Source organism: Mus caroli, unplaced genomic scaffold (genome assembly GCF_978045245.1).
Source record: "Mus caroli unplaced genomic scaffold, Mus_caroli_1 scaffold_4, whole genome shotgun sequence".
Taxonomy (NCBI): domain Eukaryota; kingdom Metazoa; phylum Chordata; class Mammalia; order Rodentia; family Muridae; genus Mus; species Mus caroli.
In genome coordinates, this window is record NW_028227259.1 from 54,939,097 (window position 1) to 54,963,092 (window position 23,996).

At 47.4% G+C, this 23,996-nt stretch overlaps 1 protein-coding gene across 2 annotated transcripts in view; it reads right to left on the minus strand.

Moving 5' to 3' along the window:
* Positions 1–541: 541 nt before the first annotated feature.
* Positions 542–23,996, minus strand: part of Ccdc149 (coiled-coil domain containing 149) — a 102,991-nt gene continuing 79,536 nt past the window's right edge. The window contains exons 10-13 of one of the 2 annotated variants that reach the window (XM_029477845.2): positions 17,952–18,028; positions 16,404–16,436; positions 11,060–11,176; positions 542–2,597 (exon numbers count right to left, since the gene is read on the minus strand). In XM_029477845.2, coding sequence (XP_029333705.1) covers positions 2,167–2,597; positions 11,060–11,176; positions 16,404–16,436; positions 17,952–18,028 — 658 coding nt within the window. In that variant the 3' untranslated portion in view covers positions 542–2,166. The remainder of the gene's footprint in view (positions 2,598–11,059; positions 11,177–16,403; positions 16,437–17,951; positions 18,029–23,996) is intronic. The other variant, XM_021163107.3, reaches the window with a different exon arrangement.

Sequence of the window (23,996 nt, forward strand, 5' to 3'; positions counted from 1 at the left end):
TAATTGCTCATTCTGCTGCCTGAGACATGATTTTGTTTTGTCCGTGTCTCTTTTAGTGTCTTCTGTCCAGGAATAACCCAGAGAGTATACCTTGATGAACTTATACCCAGCACAACAATATCACTTCCTACCTAGGCATTTAGGCATAGGTGTGTAATAAACTGTGACTAGCAAAGTATGGCAGAAGCCCTTTTTTTCTTCCCCTTTGCCTCTTAAAAGATATGTATACATATGTGTGGGGAGACACTCTCGTGCTTTCAAATATATGTGATAATAGGGTGATGTCTGGAGGTGTTACAGCTAGGAACTCAACTAACCCCCAAACAAGCAAAGATGAGAAATGGATACCCAGATCCCTGGAAATTTTCCTGAAGTAGCTCCAAGATGCTCCACTTCAGACATTCTGGTCACACAACAGAATTCATGACCCTACTGTTTATATTTCCCTAAGTATGAGCGGTTGCTGGGAATACCAGGATAGATGCAGGTTATATGGCAGAACCTAGGAAAGGATACTGCAGCCAACTATTTAAAAAAGACCCAGGGAAACCATAAGTAGTGACTGGACTCTCTTTAATGTCTACAGAGTAGAAGAACCATGTTGGGTAGACACAGCAGAAGTGGGGATATTGTTGTCATAGTTACATATATATAACAACATCAGCTTAATAGCTCACTCCATCTGGATGTATACATTGAGCCCAAGCAACGGACCCCTATTATCCTGTCTCCCTAAAGCACAGACCCTGGGGCTCACTGCAGTTTCTTGCCCTACTAGACTGTGCTAGAGTTTACTACAAACCCCCTTTACCCGGAAGTGATGAATGGCCACAAAGAAGTGTACCTGTTGAACGTGTGTCCAAACCAGAGCTTCTGGGAGGTGAGTGTTTATTTTCTTTTTTTCTGAGTCACATCTGGCTGGGTTTCCCTTACCATTCTGATGTCCTATGCAGCAATACTGACCACAGGCACCTAAAAACTAGCTGTGGCTCCCATCCATCGAAAAAAGGCACCTTCGGGACTACTAGCCTGTGTAAACTTGCAGCCTCAGGGCCTCCTTCCCCAAAGGGCTGGCCTTCAGGGGCAGGGAACAGACTGAAATAGGGATAAATGGGACACTGGGGCTCCCATCACGTTTGTCCTTGTCCCGGAGAGTCTCAGGGCACAGACAGGGTTTACGATGAATGGGAATGCATTTCTCCTCTGCATTCTTTCTAGCTGGAGTTTCTGAAATCAATTCTGGCCCCTGGGGGCCTACCTAGATGCAAAATTCTGTTGGTGGAGTGAATGCTTTCTACTTCTTCAGTGCTGTAAGGAACTGGGGCAATATTAAGCTTTTCCCAAACCTCAGATAACCACACCATCCTATCCGCAGCTTTGGCTGGATAAAGATGGCTAGTATTTCTATCATCTAAGAAGCAAAAATGCAAAAATCAAAGTACCACTAAAAAGTCCCCTGCTCCTGGCAGTTGCTTGTTACCCATCCCTCCAGACCTAGGCTAGAACACTCAGATCTGTACTCAGTTAGCAAACAGCCTCTCCTACCTGTAGCTTACCTTTCCCAGCCTGCTCTCGTTTCTCCTGCCTGCCACTGTGAAACACTGAGTGCCAAGCCTTTCCATTGCTGGGGGATCCTCCGAGACCACTACATGACAAAGTGCACCCATGGCCTCATGAACACATTTCATTCAATTACATCATTCCTTCCAGCCACCTAGCTATTCCCAAGACTGAGACCCAGGGGAAAAAAAAAAACAAAAACTCTTGCTTTCCTAGCTTGTCCCATCATCTTGATGGACAACATTAAATGCTAATAGAAAAACATCTTCTCTCTAATAAAACAAATGCTGACAGGAGGAGGGATGCAGAAAGGCAGCCATATGGCAACCATGATTCCCGTGCCCGGCCATGTTCACAGCAGCATGTCTTCAGCAGACAGAGGTGACATCGAGAAGCTCACAGGCCAGCTTTAATAAATCAGACAGAACTGGCACCATTGGGTGTTCCCAGCTCATAGCAGGATCAGAGCATTCTCTCGTTTGCAGACAGGAATGGTAGGTGTTTAGTGGAAAGGGGCTTGGATGTGACTGTTCTGAGGCCTCAGCCTTTCCTTTCCTCGCTCTCCCTGGTGCCATCAGTGTGTCACCCTGTCAGTCTCTCTGCCCCTCATGTATGCACAGTGCTCCTTGTGTCTTCGCCCTCTGAGATGCCTCTGTTGCCTCCCACACTGGATGCTTTGACCTCTGGCTGGGTGGAAGGCAAGTGGTCCTGGAGAGTTGTGGTGCATTCCTCCTGGGAGGCCAGGCTAGATGGGGGCAGCCCCGGCTCACACCTCTGTTCCTCCATGGGAGCCTCCCTTGGGACCTCCTCCAGGTCTGCAGCCTGCTGCCCATCAGTCAGTTGACTGCTCTCCCTCCCCACCGTGTTTACTTCTTCTGAAGGTGGCTGGGGTACGGGAGGATGATGAAAGTCCAAGTGCTGCTGGTTCACGTTGCTCAGCGGGGCTGCGGAGCTGACAGCAGGCTTTCCAGCATCCTCAGGCTCTGTCAGTGCCTCAGCAGCTGCGTAGCTTTCATCTTCCTGCTTCTGAATCTCCCCTGAAAAAAGGCAGGGACAGCATTAAACCTGGGGCAGCATATTGGTCTCACCTTCCTCTCCTGATAACTCCCACCTAGTCACCTGCCCAAGGCCTTTAAGAACCAATGACTTAGTGCTAATAGGCCTCCTGTGACCCTGGAAGACTAAATCTGAGGACCAAGGTTGTCCTTTGGAAGCTGAGGGTCTTTATGGATGGACAGAGTTCTGGCTGCCTTCAGAGAAGGAGGATAGCTTAGGGAGGTTTAGTGTCACCCCATCTCTCAATCTCCATCAGCACCTTACTCTCTGAGGGGATCCCTGATGTTTGCCTAGCTTCAGATATAAGGCTATGTGCAAACAGCTTCGAGCTCCCTCCCGAGGCACCAGACTCTTGGCCTTAAACCCCTCTATCAATGAGAAATTCTAGATGTACAAGAAGCAGGAGTCAGAAGACAAGGGACAGGTCCCGGGAGCTGGCCCCTTGTGCCCATTTCCCCACTCACTTGTTCTGTGATCACAGCTCATCTGGCCTCAGTTTCTCAGGTAAGTAAAAGAGAGGACTCTGATGTCCCTCTCTGACCTAATAAGTCATAGTGGGAAATATGACTAGGGAAGAACAAACAGCTCTGAATACTAGGACATGTGCGTTCAGTACTAGGCTGTGAATTTCCCACAAGACAGTGTGTTCTGAGACCCCAGGAGCAACTATGAGGAAGGATATGGAAGATGCACATCTGGGTGAGTTTAGCCTGAGCAAAGGTCTTGGTTCAAACACCAAAGGTCCTGGGAATACTTCCTGGTACTCCTTACTAGAACCACAGTAGACCAACAGTACAGTCAGGCCTGCCATGGGACATGTAGAGGGAGGTTCTCAGGCTGACAGATGGCTAGTGGGGCCAGACTGTGGAAGATTGGCAGAAGGTGGGACGCATGTTCCTGTCAGTTTCCCACATCACACCTGTGGAGGGAGCCTCACTGATTCCATATTAGCTTTGGCACCGTTCACTTTCTTTGGAAGGTCCTACTGGTCCACTCGGGATGACCTGCAGCCTGTTTCCAAGGTTGAATATACACATAGATACAAGGATACTTATATATATCCTTCCAGCCAACTAACATACCTGTGATAGGTTTACAGTCAACTTGTCTGGCTGAAGAGATATCTAGGACTTGTGGGAGAGTGATTGGAAAGGGAAGACCTGGCTAGAATGTGGGCTGGCAGCTCCAATAAGAACAGAGGCAGAGGAAGGCGGCATGGTGGAGGGCTGATATCAGCTAATATCAGACACCAGCCTCTTTTGCTTTCAAGAGTAGAAACTCTTGAAACTCCAGCAACTCTCTGAAAAGTCTCTCTGAGGCATTTCAGCTCCAGCCAGGAACAGCTGAGGAAGCATCCTGCCTTCTGTCCCAAGGACCTGGTCCTCTGCCTGTCTGCTGTTGGACTACCAGTTCCTATGGTGAAGCCACACTGATGAGCCCTTTATCGCTTATGTATGGACCTTTTCTGAGTTCAGCTCCTCTAGAAAGCAGGGCCTGACATAAGACCCCTTAGGTCTCTGCATGAACTTGTTTCCTCCAGCTCTAGAGTGCTTTGGGCCAGCTAGGCCTTAACGGCATGACCCTCTCTGCTAGGAGCTGCTCTGCACGTGTGACATGTTTTATCTTATTGTCCAACTTAGGTTGCTGAGGTTGGAAGCCTCAGCTGATGTGATTGATATCATCTGAACATTTAAGACCACTTTAAAAATAGAATTTTACTTTTTTTTTTTTTTTTGAGTAGAAATATAACAAAGGTGGGGAGAACTGGAGAGACCTGACATTATGGTAACAAAATGGAGATAGTCAACATGGAAAAAGAAAAAGGCATCGTGTGTGTGTGTGTGTGTGTGTGTTGGGGGTGTTAGTGGGAATTGAGCCTAGGGCCTTGTACAAGCTAGACAATCTCTCTACCACTGAGCTCCATCCCTAGCTCTTAGATTTTGGCTTACAGTTGTAGGGGTGCTAGCCCATAATAAGCTCTTTTGTTTGGCCTATTGCTATGGACTGTAAGGCCTAGGCTTATGTTTATGTGTTTTTGGTGTGCAAACCTTGGCCCTTGACTTAAAACTATTGGTTTAAATAAAATTGGCTACAGCCAGTTACTGGGAGGATTAGAGGTAGGTGGGTTTGGAGTGATCTGGTTAGAGGAGGAGAAGTGGGGGCAGTATGAGAGAGAGAGAGAGAGAGAGAGACAGAGACAGAGACAGAGACAGAGACAGAGAGAGACAGACAGAGAGAGAGAGAGACAGAGAGAGACAGAGGAAGCTGCCATGAGGGAAAAGGAGCCATAAGCACACGGGCAGGAGAAACAGCAAGTACCTGGGGCACACTGCACAGCACACGGCTGGGGAGGTAGCCAGGCCTGCAGTTAGAACACTAGATTAGGGGTGACCCCTCCCCAGCAATTGTCAAAGCCAAATAAAATAACCATAGTCCGAGTCTCACTTATTTGTAAACTAGTCAGGATAAGCCCAAATTGGTTCTACTCCACTCCCTGTTGCTTTGTGCTGGGCGGCATGTTATGCGGGAAGCAAAAGGGAAACTGAGCAAGTCCACCTGGGACAGGGAAGGATGAGGAAAACAGAGGGGAATGGGGCCCCGCTAGCCTCTTTGAGAGTGTGCCCCAGCACCTGACGACCTTGCTCTGACCCTCGTTGTAATTGTTCCACCACTTTCCTTTCTTAATTTTGATTAATGACTTGGGTCTGTGTCCAGCCCCTCCCTTGTGAGGTCTGTAGCATCAGATCCATATCCTCCGCTCAGTCCCTCTGTCCCCTCTGTGCCTCATGTTTCCACCAGCCACTGCCTCCTCCCTCTCTGGCTGTCTGTGGTTTCTGCATCAGCACAGTTTTCTTGTTTCAAGTCGACTACTGGGTGCCCACAGGCTGATGTTTGGGGGCTTGTAACAGATGACCATCAACTTAGCACACACACATCTGTTTTCTTATAGCTCTGGAACCCAGAAGTCCTAAGTAGGTCTCCCTGGGCAGAATGGGAGCACAGTCCCCAGATGGCACAGTCCCTAGATAACTAAGGGTACGATCCATTCCTCATTTCTCCCAGGTTTTGGTGGCTTCTTGGCTTGTGGCAGGATTCTTCTAGTGCCCATCACCATAGCTATATCACCCTGGCTTATCTACGGAGGCCACGTCCTCCCTTGCCTCCATCTTGTAAGACGATCCAGACCGGACTGTATAATCTAGGATCATCTTCTCACCTCAAGACCCATAGATGAATCCAATCTGCAAAGGGCTTTCATCCTGGGAGATGTGATTAATCGGTTCCATTGGAGAACTCGGTTTAGATCTCCATATACGCATGCCCCTCCTCATTTCCTCTGATGATGATCTGATGTCTGCTCCTTGTGGGTCACACAGTGTGGGCACCGTGGGTGGTAAACACACCAGAGCCACTGGAAGGAGTCAACGGGCTTCACCTGGGAAAAGCAAGTCTTGCCTCTTGTCGACAAACCTCTTCCATCTAGTTTTCCTGATTCGAATGTATTTGTTTTTGTTTTTGTTTTCTCCGCACTTAAAAGGAGCCATTTCATTTTTCTCAGCCTTTTGGATAACCACAGAAGAACCCCGGGGACAGACTTTTGACCAGTTTTTCTCCTCTCATTTTCAAGTCTGTATTCAGTTATGAATACCATGTGTCACTGTTCCCTACATCCTGGAAGCTGATCTTGGTACTTACTCCTTACAATGAAATACATGAATACATATATGATACAAGCAATCCTTGAACGCATAGATAGATGATAGATAGATAGATAGATAGATAGATGATAACCAGAATCTGCTGTGATTTGTTCAGCCAAGATAACAATGTGTACAGTTCCCAATAGGGTCATGCTCCAAGCCAAGCAAGGGCCTCCCCACAACTTTGCCATTCTGATCCGGTCTATGGACTTGCTTAGAGCAGCAGAGTGTCAGGCCCCACCCCTCATCTACTGGTCTCAGAATGTTCACTTTCATAAGGTCCCAGGGGATGGGGGTTCCCACTGTAGTGTGGGAAGCACTGTGACCTTAAAGCACACATCTCAGCACATCTTCCTCCATGGAGAAAACCTTCAAAGGCTGCAGATTCTGGGGAACAGAGCTCGAGCCTGTTCCTGCCTCCACACCCATCTCTCTCTGTATCCCACATCCCAGCTCCTCTCCTTGCATCCCTCCATCCAGCTACTTTAGCCAGTCCCTCATGGTACCGCACCTCTTCTGGGGCCTTTGTTGATTCCCCTTCTCCCAGGAGTGCTCTTTATCTTGTCCATTCTAAAGGGAACCTTTGAGTTGCAGCCCAGCCCCCACCTCCTCCATGAAGATTAGATCTGGCCAAAAGCCCTATTCCTAGGGGCAGGCTTCCCACAGGGGAAGTCCGGACCTCCTGGAACTTACCACCCCACCTCCACCCCTCTCTCTTACCTCAAATTGTTACTTATAACTAACTACCTTAAGTACAAAGTCTTGCCTGAATAATTTTTTAACTTCACCAGTGTTCTATGGCAAAGACTCAATAAATATCTTACTAAGTGCTTGAATATATGGGCTTATACATGTATTCATGAAAAAGTGAATCTATTAGCATACATCCTAAATATCATGCATCACTTTATGAAAGCAACTTAAATTTATAGTATTCATTTTAAGGCATATTCAGGTAACTACCCTAAAACTTCTCAAAATGGTACTTTCTGAAAGGAGATGTCTAACTCCTACAAACGCTTAGCTGCCGACATCCAAGGCGGCTCAGGGAAGCAAATGCATCAATTCCCAACTAGCAGATGAAAATCTCATCGAGGCTATAGAGGAGCCCGAGAACCCCTGAGTCAGAACCATCCTGCTCCCAGCAGAGTGGGGAGCGTGATTCAAAAGGAGCGAGTTCTGGGGTTTCCTGTGGCTGCACCTCTCACCCGTGCGAGATGAATAAACTCCTTCTGGAAATTACTCTCATGAAATTACTTCTCCTGAGACAGTTAATAGTATATTCTGGCGCCCCTGAAAAATTAATTAACCTTCCTCAGTACAGCCTCACCCCTAAACCATTGGCAGTGTGTTTTTACTGTGGCTCAGGTGAGACCTCTGCCACCCTCATTTACATCTAAGGGAAGCTGGGATGAATTATGCCGGGGCCTTTTGGTTGCTGCTGCTTCGCCCCATGCTATTTCCTTCTCTGATATTCCAATCCTGTCTAGATGTGTGAATCTTGCCACCACTATCTCCTCTCCCTCCCTTCTCCCCCTCCTCTTTCTTCTCCCTCTCTTCCCCCCTCCTTTGAGGTTACCTGGGAAACATTTTTATTTTAAACGTTTGTTCATGGAATGAGGAAGATAGTCCCACTGTTATCATCATAGGCTAGACACAACCACAGGAAGGGGATGCTGGGTGTCTAAGGGTTGATGGACACCAGGACAGATGGTAGAGTCCTGAAGGGATGGTGGACACTGCCTGTGATTCTGTTGTCTGCTCCCATTTGCTTTGCTGTTCCTGAGAGAGGCTGGATAGCACGTCTTGGGACTAGAACAATACAGGCTAGGAAATTGGAATTATGGGTACAGCAAAGTTCACCACCCTCCTTTTCCCTGTGCTTATCTAGAAGGCAGCAAAAAACAGCATACTTAAGTCAATTATTAATACACACAGAAAGTTCTTAAACACGAGACAGCCGTCATGCCTTCACTAAGACCTCTGCTGCTTTGCTGTGGGAACCAGCTCTCTTTGAATGCTAAGATTCTGGGGTGTTAACTCTTAAGCCAGCCGTGGGAAGCCTTACTTTTGCTTTAATTACAGACTCATAACATTGACGTTTCCATAAAAGACTTATGAATGAGCCCGAAGTTGGAAAATATTACTGCAAATAATAGTAATTATTCTGGGCTGCTGTCACAAACAGAATTAATATCATTAATACTTATTAGTCACAAAACACACATCAATAAGGATGAGGCAAATGCTTCATGACAGAGTGGAAAAAAATATTGTTTTTTTCTCTCTAAAAGATGAAGAAGAAATAGTGTTGAGAGTGTTAGTCCCCTAAATATGTGCCCCCCCCCCCCAGCTCATAGGCCTGTAGGAGACATTTGTCATCTTTTGTTGGCTGTCTGTCTTGGGCTTTGTTTGTCTTCCTGCATGTGGCAGTTTTCAGTTGGAATTAATCAGGCCACAGCAGTGAGGAGGCCATTGGGACACTGACAGCCTCTCAGAGAACGCATCCTCGTTTCCACCAAGAGCTGGCTCAGGACAGGCGAGAACAATGCACATTGATGATGGGACCCTGGAAGCTATCATTTGAATCACTCGTGCTGTTCTTGTGAAGATAGAGACAGCCAGAGTCCATTTCCATGCCACAGACCTAGGCTACCCAGAGGCTCAGCAGAGAGAGGCTTTGGCATTCCATGAGGCCATAGGCTGCCAGCATGCCATGACCACCAGCCACAATACAAGACCACACATGGTGGACCAGAGGCCAGTATTACAAGCAGCCCAGGCTGCAGGCTCCAAAGACCCAGTTTTGCTTTCTGGTCAGTGCTGATTCACCAGGGTAAGGATCTGTATCCAGGGATTCTTCCATGGGTTCCTGAGAATGTTTCTGTTGAAAAGCTAGAAATGTCTTCTACGTTTACCATTCTGGCACTGTGTTGAGTGATCTGAACAGTCAGAAGAGACTGGGTGAACCTTGCTGGCCCCAAATCTGGTGTATATCCAAATGAGTCCTATATCTTCCCGCTGATGCTCCAAGCTCTAAGCTATATGTGAGTTGGTTCATTTCACAGTACGAGTTAAATGAAAGAGCTGGTCAGTCCATCTCGCTAAAAGGTCATCCAGTCATCAGGGGAGGAGGGCAGACCAGATAAGTCTGACAAGCTGAGGATTCTAAGATGTGACAGCTAAGGGTAACTTGGAAACTCTAAGCAGGGTGAAACAGGATGGCAAGGTATTTCCATGGGTTGAGTGTACAGCTGAAGGATGAAACTGGGAACAGAACAAGGATTGGTTGGAACTGGGGAATCCAGGAGTGGAGTCTCTGATGACACAACCAGACTGAACCACCCAGTGGAAGGTCCAAGAAACCCCACAGAAAGACTTTGGTTACAGGCCAGATGTGAAGGGGGAAGAGATACTGACAGGCGTTGAGGACTATAAGGTTCCAAGTCTGAGGAACCAAGAAGCTGAAGAAAAAAAAAAAAAAAGGAAGCAGGAAGAGTTGGAGAGCTGATGATGTCATACTGAAAAATGACCCAGGCTGCTGGGGAAGTTCAGACCCTAAGCATTAGGAGATTGTAACAGCAGTGTGCGCATGCATGTGTGTGTGTGTGTGTGGGGGGGGGGGGCAATGGGCTATGCACAGACAGCTTGGTCTCCAGTAGAGCTTAGGTCTTGAACCCCGGTGGGACCCGGTGGGTGGCAATTTCCACCTACATGGGGTGGAAGGCGTCTGATCATGTCTCCTGGACCCCTGGCCCCTGTCGAAGTTACTGCCCCCACAGGAGAGGTCTGTGGCTACCAGTCACGCAGACAATGTCCCAAACTTCTGGCATTCTGGCTAGACTCCACTTCCATAGTTACCTGACTATCAGCAGGTATGCTCCTCCCCATAGTTACCTGGCAACAGCAAGATAACCCAGCCCACTATAAGAGGGGCTGCTTGGCCCCTTCTTGCTCTCTTTAGCCCTCACCTCTCTTACTCTCTAGCCCTCCTTCTCTTTCTCCCTTCCTCCCTCTTTCCACATGGCCACGGCCAGCCTCTCCCTCTCTCTTTCTCCCTTCTCTCCTTTCTCCCTGCCTTTCTACAATAAAGCTCTAAAACCATAGACTGTCTCTGATCATGAAGGCCCTCCGTGCTTGAACAATGGGATAGGCTTTCTCCTAACGAGCTGCGTCTAACATCCCGCCAGAATGCCACCCTGTGCTCCAGCCACGGACCTGACCAAGGACTCTTGCCCACATGGGAAACATCCAGCGCAGCTTCTCCCCCCGCCCTTTCCCCCTTTCATCCCAGGGCCCAGTGCCGCCCTGGGGCCAAGTACCACCCTGGAGCCCCTATTCTGTTCTCAGCTCCTCCACCATATCCAGCATGGGATGCCAGAGGCTGAGAACCTGGTACCTGGGGCTGCCCCTTGTACACCACCCACCGTGTGGGGTCAGTGGCTTAACACAGCCAGATGCCCACCCGGGGCACGTGGAAAGTCCTCTCATGTTTGCCCACCCAGAACACCGGAATTCTAGTGGGACATAGGTTCTCTCCCACTTCCCTCTTTCCCCCATACCCATGGCCCCGTGTGTGTGTGTGTGTGTGTGTGTGTGTGTGTGTGTGTGTGTGTAGGTATGGAGTGAGGATGTTGTCATGGAGTCTCACAGTAGCTGTAGGATAAGGTCCTGCTGGCACTGACATATGCTCTGTAGAGATCACAGACCAGGAAGAGGCAATAAACCTGAGATACACTTACCATCTCTGGCACTCTCCTTGTTGTCAGTGGACTGTTCCACAAACTTCAACAGGGGGGACTTTGACCTCTGTATGGTGGAGAGAGTCTGGTCACTGAGCAGTATGGTGTCCTTGCCCCCTATGAGGAAGATGAGAAGGTTGGCTTGTCATGTCACTGGTTTAGCTGGGTGACATTACAACCTGTAAGACTTAGTTTGAATTGTCAACTTGACAGACTGTAGAATCACCTGGGAAGAAGGGCTGCCTAGATCAGGTTGGACTCTCAGGTATTATTTAACAATACTGATTGAGGTGGAAAGACCAGCCCACTGTGGGTGGCACCATTCCCTAGGCAGGTGATTTGGACTGTATAAAAGTAAAGAAAATTAGCCGAGGACAAGCATGCACATAGTCTCTCTCTGCCCTTAATTGGAAATGTGACTAGATGCTTCAAGTTCCTGCCACCTTGGCTTCCTTGCGATCTAGAATTGTAAGTTAAACACACCCTTTCTCTCCAAAGTTGCTTTGGTCAGAGTATTTTTTTTTTTTTTTTGTCACAGCATCAGAAACAAAACTAAGACACTCCCATACAATGAGCTAGCTATTCGGTTGGGAAATCCCTTCGGCTGTGGTCAGTATGAGTAATGTAGTCAGCGGGTCAGTAGTGTGAGGATGGAGCAGGGCTATATCCATGCCCATTCCCCTTGACTCATTTCACCTCCTCAGGAGCAGCTGCCCACGGGTGCCTCCAATAAAGGGCAGGTTGTCCGGCTGAGAGGAACTGAGCATCTGGGTGGGCCAGCAGCAGCAGAAGCAGCAGCAGGGAGCTGGGGAGGGACATTAGCTGTGGTCTGGACAGAGTCATCTGCTAACTGGATGACAGCAAGAGTGTCAATTTCCCTCTCTACGCCTCAGCTTTCTCATTATGGGTGGTTGTGAAGACAAAATGAACTGGTCAGGAGGAGATCTTGAGGTTTAAGCAATCATTCCACAAATATCAACCCCCTGCCCCCTCCGCTGACATCATCGGCAAGGACTCCCACACACCTGATACTGTCCTGATTGCATCTGGTCATGTCAACTAGGCATCTCTGTCACAAGGCCTCTACCTTATCCCAGCTGTATTCCCACTAGGAACATACACTCAGCATAACCTTGCTGCCTGTTGGTGTGAACGCCCCAAGGAGGGTGAAGGTTGTGAGGGAACCAGAGAGCAGGGGGAAATGCAGTTCTTCTATTATGGAGGGCAGAGCAGGCCACACAGTTGGACAGCAGGGAAGAACAACTTCGAAGATGGGAATGACAAACAGACGCATTGGCACCAAATGTATGGACAAACAGCAATGCCACCTACAAGGTCAGGAGAGCCCATAGGCATGGTATACTGCCAACTGTTGGCTTGGAAGGCTATAGGATTTTCTGGGTGGAAACCAATGGGCCCAAAATAAGAGCTCCAGCTTGGGCTCCAGTCTGGCTTAGAGTAAAATTTTTCCAGAAGCTCTACGATTTTATTTGTTTTCCCATTCATCAGAGCCCAGAAGGCCACTAGGGTAAAAACAGATGTCTACACCTCCTTTGGAAAATCAGAAACCAACTCCATTTCCTCCCTGTGTTCCTTGGTTCCTCCTGCTTTTTAGAAACTTGAGTTAGAAAGTTCTCCACACAGTAGGCACTTACTAAATGCCTGATAATGTCTGTGTCGCTGACTGAAGAGTCTAATTGGTCCTAGCATCTGGCATGCTTGGTACTTGCTGCTGTCTTGGGCAAATGGCAACAGCCTTTGGGTTCTGAGGAGAAGCTACTTGGAGCTGACCCTGAAGTTCTGACAGGCACTTCCACTGTCTTTGATGGAATAAATCTAGAAACTTCAGAGCTACCATCTGGAAAGGTTTCCCAAAGCGCACTATAGATTTATGGTTCAGGGTGACATGGGAAGTCCCCAGAATGACATTCACTCCTAGAGCACAAAGACACCATCTAGAAATGCCTTCATGGGTTCTTGGTGACTGGCTGCAGGGACCATAACAGGCAACAGGTGCCTCATGGCAGATTCTCCATCACAGCAACACAGTATGTCCACAAGTCAAGGTCAGGACGGTACTTCATGGCCATATGACTATGACAGCTTGCCAGCCTCCTAGGGAGGCTCCATCCTCTCTGTACCAAAAGAGTGTTCAACCCTCTTCTGCCCTGGTGGCCAAAGCAGAGACAGGAGTGGGAACTGGCAGGGGTCAGGATAGCCTGGGGGCTCCTCTTATGGGAATTCTTTAGGGTAGAATGTCTGCTTGACCCCACAAATCCCAGGACATCTTCCACCCTAGGAAGCCAGTTTGTGAGTGGCTCCTCACAAGCACGAGACACTTAGGGAAAACTTGAGCAGAGGGCATGTAGGGAAGGCAAACAAACCAGCCTTTGTCTACGGCAGCCACAGTGGGGTGAGAAGACAAGCCTCCCCAGACTTGTGCCTGGAGATGGTACCCCCACATCTGCACCATGCCTGGATCTGGTCACTCTTGCCATGTTTGAAAAACCCAAAGCCTTTCTTAGGAGGCTCTCGGTTCCACTCTCTCTCCAAAGGTGTGGAGGCAGCTGTGGCCACTGAACTGTGCTCTCATTGGATAACCTGGCCGTGTAAACTCTCATCTGCTTTTTCCACTTAAAGGAGAGGGTACTGGGGCTTCTCACTGAGCTGGGGTTTGAGTGGCTGGGAGCTCTGCTGACTCCATATGGCACCAAAGCTCTCGTCCCTGCCTCTAAAAATGAACCAAGTACTTTCAACCCCCACATTTTCCTCCTCAGCCTGATGCCTGGAGAGAAAGAGAGAATGAAAATGAAAATCCCCAAAAGCCAGACTATCGCCTCTAGCCAGATTGTTCCCCTGGCTTTTGGTATTTCTGTGGATTGTTTCTGTGCCCTCCACCCAGTGTGTGTGTGTGTGTTGGGGCGTGGGGAGAATGTGTCAAAGAGAGAGGAGAAGGATGGGGGGGGGTGAGGGAGAGGGGGAGGGAGTGTGTCCTAGCCCTTACATGGGAGTTAGAGGACAATCTTAGATGTTGGTCCTTGCCTCCCACCTTGTTTTGAGACTGGGTGGCTTTGGCCATAGATGCACTGTGATTTCAGAATTATGCTAACATGCTAGCTTTGTATGGATTCTGGAGATGCACACTCAAGTCTCATGCTTATGCAGCAATGTTTACCCAAGAGCCGTCTCCCAGGTCCCAGTGCTGTTGCATGTGAACACACCCAGTACAACACTCCTCACAGCTACTGATCTAGGTTTGAGAATACCTGAGGGAAGGATCCCAGGAGGTGGGAGCAAAGGGATGGACCCTGGCTAGGGAGCACGGCCTACAACTCCTACCAAGTGACCCCCAAGTCTAGCAAACACCATCAAGAACTCTGTGAAGAGGCTGGGGAATATAACTTATTAGTAGCGCGATTGTCTAGCAAGCCTGTGTCCCTGGGTTCAGTTCGCAGCACTGATGAACAGGGAGTGATAGTGGGTGCCTATGAGGTCAATAGATGAGGATCAGAAGTTCAAGCCTATCCGTAGCTACCGTAGCAAGTTCAAAGCTAGACTGGGATCCATGAGGCTGTCTCATAAAACAAAACAAAACTTGATGGTGTTGGTCAGAAGTGAAGGGGGGGGCAGGAAGCAGAGACACAAGAAGGCTTCTGCCCTGCAGACTCTTAGACAGCCCACTACAGTGTGGAAGAGGTTTTTCCACCCCCAGGACCCCTCCTCTCTGGTCTGGCATCCAGTCTCCACTTATATCATTTGCCTGTGTATCTTGGCTCAGAACTTCAGTCGTCCGGCACCCATAGAAGATATCTTGTGAAACTTAAAACGTATGACCTTATGTGTCATCTAACTCCCTCCCTGTTTCCTGTGCTAAAATAAGCATATCAGATTAGATTAGGAAAAATGAAAGTGTTCTTCCACATCAGCTCTGACTAGAAGCTGGCCAATATGGAAGACTGATGCCGCATCAGTTGGGGACAATGCTGTGATAGATTATTGTGGTGGTTTGCATATGCTTGGCCCAGGAAGTGACACTATTTGGAGGTGTGACCTTGTTGGGGTAGGTGTGGTTTTGTTAGAAAAAAAAAATGTGTCCCTGTGGGTGTGGGCTTTAAGACCCTCATCCTAGCTGCCTGAAAGCAGTCTTCTCCTCCTTGCCTTCGGAACAAGCTGTTGGGCTCTCAGTTCCTCCTGTGCCATGCCTGCCTGGATGTTGTCATGCTCCCACCTTGATGATAAAGGACTGAACCTCCAAACCTGTAAGCCAGCCCCAATTAAATGTTGTCCTTGTTAAGATTTGCCTGGGTCATGGTGTCTGTTCACAGCAGTAAAGCCCTAACTAAAACAATTAGCCATGTCTGTCATGGGTGTGAGAATGGTTGTACCTAATGCACACCAAGTATTTGTCACCCTGAATCTTCTTGCCTTTAACTGCTCTTCACAGAGGAGCATCAGGTGACTCTTCACATCATCTCACTAGTCTTTCTATTTTGGGCACTCAGCCAACACTAAGCGTGGAATCCTTTCTGTTTTCCTCATCACTGCTTGATGGAGATTCATCTTGCTTCTTTGGAGAGACTAGAGATTGAGGGGAACAGGGGCCAGGTTGCCTGGCATGGCACTGTATGCATAGAGCTGAAACTCAATCTGGATGCCAGCCCATGGATTGCCCAGTCCATGGATGGGCTGACTTTCTGGAGAGGACACTTCCCTTTGAGATGCTTGTAAATAAGACAGTTCTCCCAAACTCCTGGGACTCAGAAACTTCGACTGTGATTCAGCTGCTGCTTGGGGAGTCGATGAGAAAGAAGAGACGGGAGAGGCAGAGGAGGTGTGGGGAGGAGAGAACACGTTGCTTTTCGCTCTGCCCTCCAGTACGGAGACACACAAAAGCAGGAGTCAGGCAGCCAAAATGTGATTCACACAGGAAGAAATACCCCACTCCCTGTCCTTACTCTCCAGGACCGCAGACTCTCTAACAAGGCTACCTCCACACATCCTTCATGTGTGCTCCAAAGTGAGGCTGTATCCAAGGGGCAAAGTACTTCTCCCTCCTTCTCCCTCTTCCTCTTCTGTGCCCTCTTTGTATCTGTGTGGTAGCCAGAGACTGGAACCCCTATGCCTATAGCCTAAAACCCGCTGAGGCTGGTCCTTCAAGCTAACTGTACTCACAAATGGTTGCTTTGCACTAATTGAATCCCCTATTTCAATAAGTTATTCTATCTAGAATATTCACCAAAAGGTGGATAACAAATTTCTACCTTCTACCATTTATACACATGGAGGACAGCATGCAACCCCATATTAGCTACAAGAAACCGTGAATATTTCAAAATGAACATACTCCCGAATCCGACTGAAACATTGTAGCTCAGGCCTTCCGCAGCAAAAAGAAGGGAAAAAGAGTCATTATTGTAGAACAGCCATTGAAGTCCCACCTGAACAAACAAACACCAGACACAGGAAATTCCCAGCATTGATTCACGCATTCAACATCCATCTTTTTACATAAATCACACAAACGAAACAGTGAGAAAATTCACCAAGTCATTTTGAGAGGGGTGAAAAAAAAAATCAAAGCTTTGGTACATGTACAAAAACAGCAATTTGACTGCACAAATAAATGACAAATTTGTCTGTCTGTGTTGAAATTCAATGCAGTAAAAGAAAGGCCTTCACAGAAGATGCAGTTTGAACATCATCAAAAGCACCAGGTACAAAGTGGACCATTCAAACCCCCAGGACGGCACTCGCCACTAATTAGTTCTGTGAGGTCTTTTGACATCCAGTTCAAGAAATCGCTGCAAAAAAATTCCAATTTATGAAACACACTTGCAGGCAACCTAAGGCAGCTATTCAGATTTCCACTGAGGAAAACGTCATGTTGTCCACCTCCTCTCCTGTGGCAATTTTCATTTCTCATCCCTCGTACAGGAACGCAGCCCACGGGAGCCGCGTGGAGAGGAGACCGCTTTGCGCTGAAAGGGTAAGACACTAAAAATACCCGGACAATGTTCCTTCCAGGGAACCAGGAGGCGGCAGAAAATGATAAATATAAGTTTCCAAACAGCGTAAAGAGGAAAGTGAAGAACTGACGGGGTCTCCTGAGAGGGGTATTTTACTGGGATAAACGGGATAAGTATAGCTCATTAGAGAGAAGCACTACGGCTCCTCACACATTGGACAAATGTGGGGAGAAAAATCTCAAGAAATTTTTGTTTTCAAGCTCCATAAAACTGTTGGGAGGGGCTAGGCAGGGGAAGGAGGCTATGAAGTACATCCGGATTGGAGAAACGGTTGGCTCTTCATTTTTAGTACTGGTGATTAAACTGAACAAATCTTTGTGCGGTTTTACATTCCACTTTAGGACTGATGATTAAATTGCACAAATCTTTGTAAGATCTTATATTCGTTTTTAGGGCCGGTGATTAAATTGAACAAATCTTTGTATATTCTCCCATTCGTTTTAGGAGGGAAGGTTACATGGAACAAATCTTTATAAGATGACTACTGATAAGAAATGAAACAACTCACGGGCATTCCAAAGGTTAACACAGAGACACAGAGACACAAAGACATACACACACACACACACACACACACACACACACACACGCTAACAGTTTGAGAAGTTAGGCTACCTGAACTTCAGTGCCCCACTGATGAGAATTTGAAAATACATTGTATATTTCTGACTTTGTCCCTTTCTTGGTCTTGCCATGGGATGGGTTTCTCACTTGGAAACACTTGTGAGCTGTTTCTCAGCAGCCTCCAATTCAAAGGGCCTCAAACAGGCAGAATTTTCTTGGCAAGTTATACAAGAAAGTTCTTTTAAAAGGAGAACAAAACCCTAAACTAGACAAAAAGCCACTGCTCAGAAGTTTCTGCTTACCTGGAAGACTCCACAAGCCAGAAACTTCCAGAGTTCTCAGTTTCTTCTCCAGCTCTGCCACTCGATTCCCTAGGATCCTAGAAAAGGTACGAAAATAATAAGAGGAGATGAGGTCACTTGTCAGTGCTTGCACCAAGGTGGTGGGTAATAGGAAAGTCAATAGACTTAGGATCTAAAAAGAGCACGCAGGTACACATGTGCACACACCACACACTTCATGGGAAGTCCATGTGGGAATAAAAAGTACCACAAAGCGCGCACACACACATTATTCAGTTGCGTTCTGTTCTGCAAGGCAATTCCCTGGAGGGTAAACAATTACTCCAACACTGCCCAAAACATCATAAGGAACTTCCATTCGAGAAGTGCTCACTGCCAAAGATGCCAATTGATTCTGAATGCCCTTAGGAGCATCAGATCATCTTTGAGAGAATGTTTGATTTTTGGAACCAATAGGTAAGATAATGATGGACACACTTGGAAATGTTTCTTCTGAGGCAGTGAAATAATAAGATCAGCTTTCGCAGCCCCACACTAGGTCTTACTGATGTGCATGCCCTGGATATCAAGAACAATGCCTGGCACAGTGTAGGTGACCAATAAGTGTGTGTACTTAAACATGTGCTTTTTCTTTCTTCATAATCTGTAATCATCTATGGAAAAGGTAAAGAATAAGAATTTCACAAGAGTTTTCTCCCCCCCCCCACATAATGTTTTCGTTAATTATTTGGGAATTTCGTACAGTGCACGTCATTACACATGCTTTTCATGTGCTCCCAGTGGGACTGTGTCACGGTTCTGCAGGCGAAGGCATTTGATGGCAAGCTCAGCAATCCGAGTTCGATTCTTAGCACCCACGTGGTGGAAGGAGAGAACTGACTCTGGCAAGTCTTCTCTGACCTCCATACACCACTCTGACTCGCTGAGATATCGAAGTTCTGAAATGCGCACTGGAAAAGATCAGACTGTGTGCGTGGAAGGCAGGCTTTGTACACACGCATAGGTAAACATCTGCTCCTTTGCTCCAGACTTTAAACATAGCCAAGAAGTGATTGACAGCCATCCAAAACTTTGCTTTCCAGTGGTCTGCAAATGGAAACCAGCATTTATTTTTATTTGGGAGATTTTCTTGGCACTGCTGTGCTGAAAGAGACATGAAAATCTCCTTAATAGCAAATTCTCCATTCCTTTCAGTGGGATAAATTAGAGCAGCAGAATTATTCTCCTACGTCTCTTTCTATTCCAGAGATAGCTGCGCACACCCACATATATTCAGGGCCATGAATATGCATATATAGACACACATATATACAGTTCAGTTCATCCTGATTTTACCTGAATCGACCTGCAGTATCTTAATCATCCCTTGGAGTTCACAGGGAAACTCTGCTGTTGCTCCCCATGGTTTGGTTCATCTAGTTACGAGAGCTCATCTTTTCCTCATTTCCATAGGTCTCACAGTCTGCAGGGTGCTCACTAACTACTTCAGATCTCGCTCCATCTGTTGGGTCTGTTTTGCTTTCACTCCCGTGACCCTTCCATAGACACCACTGTTAACCAGCCTTTCAGTATTTTGCCCAGGCCTTCTGATGCCAGCTCCCCTCCTCACAGCTGATGGGTCTGACGTGCAGTCACCACAGGGCTCACGCTCATGAGGTCAGATCACATGTCTGCAGCTGCCTCTTAGGACCACCTCCCACATTCTACTTGCAAGGATCCTGTTTGAGTTCATCTGTAGAAGCTCTGTTCATTGCTCTGATACCAGCACCTGAGGCAGGGCTGGAGGTAATAAAGGGATCCAGAAGTTGCAGGTGTGGCAAGAGCAGTGACAGAACCATCAATAATAGTGACTGGACTGTGGTGGACACAAATGACAACTGATTTTCCCTGAGTCCTCAGTATGAGGCACCAGAGATGCTAAACAGTCACCCAATACAGAAGTTAGTTAGCTTGGCCAAAACTACATACAGGGTTCAGTGATGAGTGTGGATCTGATCCCAAGCCTGTCTTGGCCTCTGAACTTCATGTTCTTAACACACACACCCCCCTTGGTGGCACTTTAAAATAACCCTCTTTACATTCTTTCTCATATGTACAATAAGTGCCCCTTAAAAACTGTGCTCATCGAAATACGGATATAGGCATAGGTGATATCAAAAATACAACCCAAGATGCTTTTCCCAGAATCGTAACATATACCCCCTTAGTGGCACTTTAAGACAAACCCTCTTAGATCTTTTTTTCATGAGCATAACAAGTACAGGATCCTTAAAACTGTGCTCATAGAAATATCGATATAGCCATAGGTGATGTAAAATTCAACCCAAGTTGCTTTGCATGACTGGAAGGGATTTCCTGCCTGCCTCACGCAGAGTCTTGGGCAGGGGTTATGTGAGCTGGTGTAAGAGGCTGTGACAGTCACTGTGGCTGGCAGCTCTCAGGATGTAGAGAGAGAGAAGAACAAATCTAGCTCAAGAAGTTTGAGCAAGTCTCACCCAGTTCCTGGGACCCACCTCTGTGCTACAGGTTGAAGGGGAAATTAAAAGGACAAACCCCTTTCCCTATTCCTAGAGAACAATAGTCTACTGGTGGACACACAAGCATCATATGATAGGAAAGCCAAGGACAGCTGATATGTATCCAGCGTTTGTCCCAAGCCAGGTGTTATGCCCCTGAACAACACATACGGTGTCTGGCATTTTGTTTTGCTTTTTTTGTGTGTGTGTGTGTGTGTTTTTTTTTTTTTCTTTTCAGCACCTGACTAGGCAGTCCTTGATTTGTAGATGAGGAACTTGAAGCTCACAGAGGGCAATGCCTCACTCAGGCTCACACAGCTGGCAATCAGGCAAAAACTAAGCCTAAAAACACCTAAGTCTAATAAAAGCTGAGAGCAAAATTGACAAGCAACGAGAAATGCATAACCAGAGAGGCTGGTGGGCCCTCTGATGAAGACGGAGCTTGTGGCCAAGCTGAGAACACTCTGACTTTTAATCACAGGTTCTGGGGAGCTATTGAGGTGTTTATTGAGGTGAGAGAAGTTTAAGAAGTGGTCTTCATATGAAGTTGAGGATGGACAAGAACGGGGAGTAGAGGCAGAAAAACTACTTAATGGGCAGTCCTCCAGGAAGATGAAAATGTGCCCAACAGTCCAGTTGGGGATGCAGGGAAGCCAAAGAAACAGGACCACAAGGAGGAAATGGAGGAGCTGAGGCTGCATGAGAGACATGTGGACACAGGGCAACTCAAGGAAGAGATGAGCATCTAAGCAGGGATAAAGGACATCTACTCACCAGCAGAGTGAGGTAAGAAAGGGCTGGGATGAGGAAAGGAGCAGGGACAAGATAGAGCCTGGGAGGCACAGGGAGAGAAGTGCTGATGGGAAGGGTCCACATCTTCCAGGAAGTGGTCATAGACAGAAGTGCATGGGAGGTGTGACCTACCCCGGGTGGGGGTGTCAGAGGATAAAGGGAACCCCAGTTCCCAAGGGAGAAGCTAAGGCACATTAGCATGTAGGAAGGGAGATGGGTCTGCAGGGAAGACAGCCAGTACGGAGGGCAGCAGCTGCAGGCACACCTAGGCTTGGAGAGGAGGCCCTTTTGGTTGGGTAGGATGGTGGATTTCATTTGTTTGTTTGCATGGCTGTTTGTTGTTGGCTTGTATGTAAGGTAATTACAGGTTGTTTTAGAATAGTAGAGATTTCAGTACGTGTCCTCCCTTCATGTGCCCCTTAGTCAAAGAAAATCCTCCAGATGTCCGGCCTCCTTACTGACTTTACATCAAGGCTTCTAATGACATTACTTGGTCTGAGGTTAGAAATCAGCAAAAGATGGCCAGTCTGGTGAGATTTCTGAGGGAGGGAACAAATAAAGGCCTGAAGGGGAAGCCGCACCTGTCATGAAGTATCCAGAGCCCTTGGAAACTCTACTGTGAAACTCACTGTTACAGGAGACTTAGAAGACTCCCCAGCTCAGTTGCCATCAGCTAGGGAAGTAGGAAAGGTCTGTGGTTGAATTAGCCACCACCTCACTACTGGCAAGGGCATATAGCACTTAGCAATCATATCTTCATGCTTGTGGCATTAGTTTGTTAGATAAGGGAGCCATCTCCCTTTAGTGAACACCAGGTAATGGCTAATGTGTCAGCAAGAGGCACAGCAAATGAATGGCCATTGAGCAACACTCAAACATAAATCCCATGATACTTTAGCAGTCATCAAGATGGTTTCCCCACAGGAGGCCCAGCCTGAAGGAGGCCATTATCAAACAGTAGAAAGCTAGTAGGCAGACCATGAGCTTCCAGAAGGGAAGGTCTGAAGTTCTGAGGCACTACCCCACCCTAACAAAGTTTGTTTTTCCTCCCTTGGTTCTAAGGCTAAATTATGAGGGCCACCAGTGAGCTGACCAAATTCTCATTCTCTTGTCAGCCCCTTTACTTATAGTACAGTTAACTTCTTCATACACCCCCAGGAAGTATGAAACAGAAGGCCTCCAAGGTACCAAAAGGGCACACTCGACACTTGCTGTACCTCCACAATCTATTGCTACAGGGCCAGAAAGCAAGCAAGAACAAAGGAACAAAGGGTGCCCCTCCCTTCTCTGTGATAATGAAGAGCTGCTTTTTTTGTTATTTAAAAAATCCATAAGTATATGGATACTTGGGTATGGTTTTATACACTATGCTTTTGTTTGTATGACTCGAAGGACCCATGAAGACAAGAAATGGTGACTTCTCCCAAGAAGGGGTTTGGGACAGGTGAGATATGTGGTAACCCACAGTTCCACAACCATGGCTCAAAGAACTGTTTGAACATGGCTAAATATGCAAAGGTATGCTCAAATAAAAATAACATGGTGAATGGAAATGCCAGCCTCTATACAGGGAGAAAGTGGTTTGCATCTGGGCCTGTTGCTGTGGATATGGTAAGGTTCAAAGGAGCCCAGAGTCCCTGGCCAGGGGTTGCTCAGGAATGAGAAGCATCCTCACTGCCTGCTTCAGGAGACCCTCGGGGACAGGCCCCTCCCCAGCCAGATTCCCACCCCTGCTTCCTGAGAGTGGCTGCAGTTGGGCATGGCTGTTTCATTTTGCAAGGCTGTTGCAAACTTCTCCTGTCAATAAATTACCCTGTCATCCGGGGAGATTGCCGGCCTCCCTTTGATGCTCTCGCTTTCTCCCACATACATCTTCATCTCTGGTGCGGTCCTCTCTTCACTCCATCATTTCCCTTTTCTCTTTTGTTTTTATAACACTTTCAATCATCTTCCAGTGGCCTCCTTCCGTGGGTGTCCCTGCCTTTTGCAGCCCCAATTCTCAGGTCACTCCCCTCTAAGCCTAACATCTGTTCTTGAGCAAATCTTCAGCAATGTCATTGTGGCTCTGAATGTGGGTCTTGGGAGCAGGGTTCTGTGCAAGATAAAAATGTGAGCCCCATCCACCCCACCCCTACCCCTGTGAGAAGATGGTGGTAGCAGTATCTGTCCAAATGCCAAATCCTTCTAGGTGTAGACTGCACACCACAAAGCTGGCCCTGCCCTGTTAGAAGCTACATATTCAAACTCATAGGTCAGTGCTAGTCACCGTTGGGGGTGTTAGAGTGAGGCAGTGTCAGGAAGGTGAGGCCCCCAGCATGGCATCTCTGGGGTCCAGAGTTAGCACGCTTGCTATGTTTGAACACATGGAATCTGGGTCATGTTCAGATGTGGCATGGATAGCATCACGAGACACAGTAGTGTGCTTTTGAAGCCAGCCCCCTGGAGTGTGAGAAGTGAACTTCTTGCTTTAAAAAAAAAATCTTCATAAATTCCCTAGACTGGTTTCTAGGAACAGAAAATGGACTGATGTATGCAGTACAGGTACTGCTTTAATTACTGTTCTTAGCTTTTATTCTCAGGATATTTTCAACTCCGTTCTGACCACTGTTTCAACCTGCCTGGGTCAGTTAGGGTTTTACTGCTGTGAACAGACATCATGACCAAAGCAACTCTTAGAAGGACAACATTTAATTCGGGCTGACTTACAGGTTCAGAAATCTAGTCTATTACCATCAAG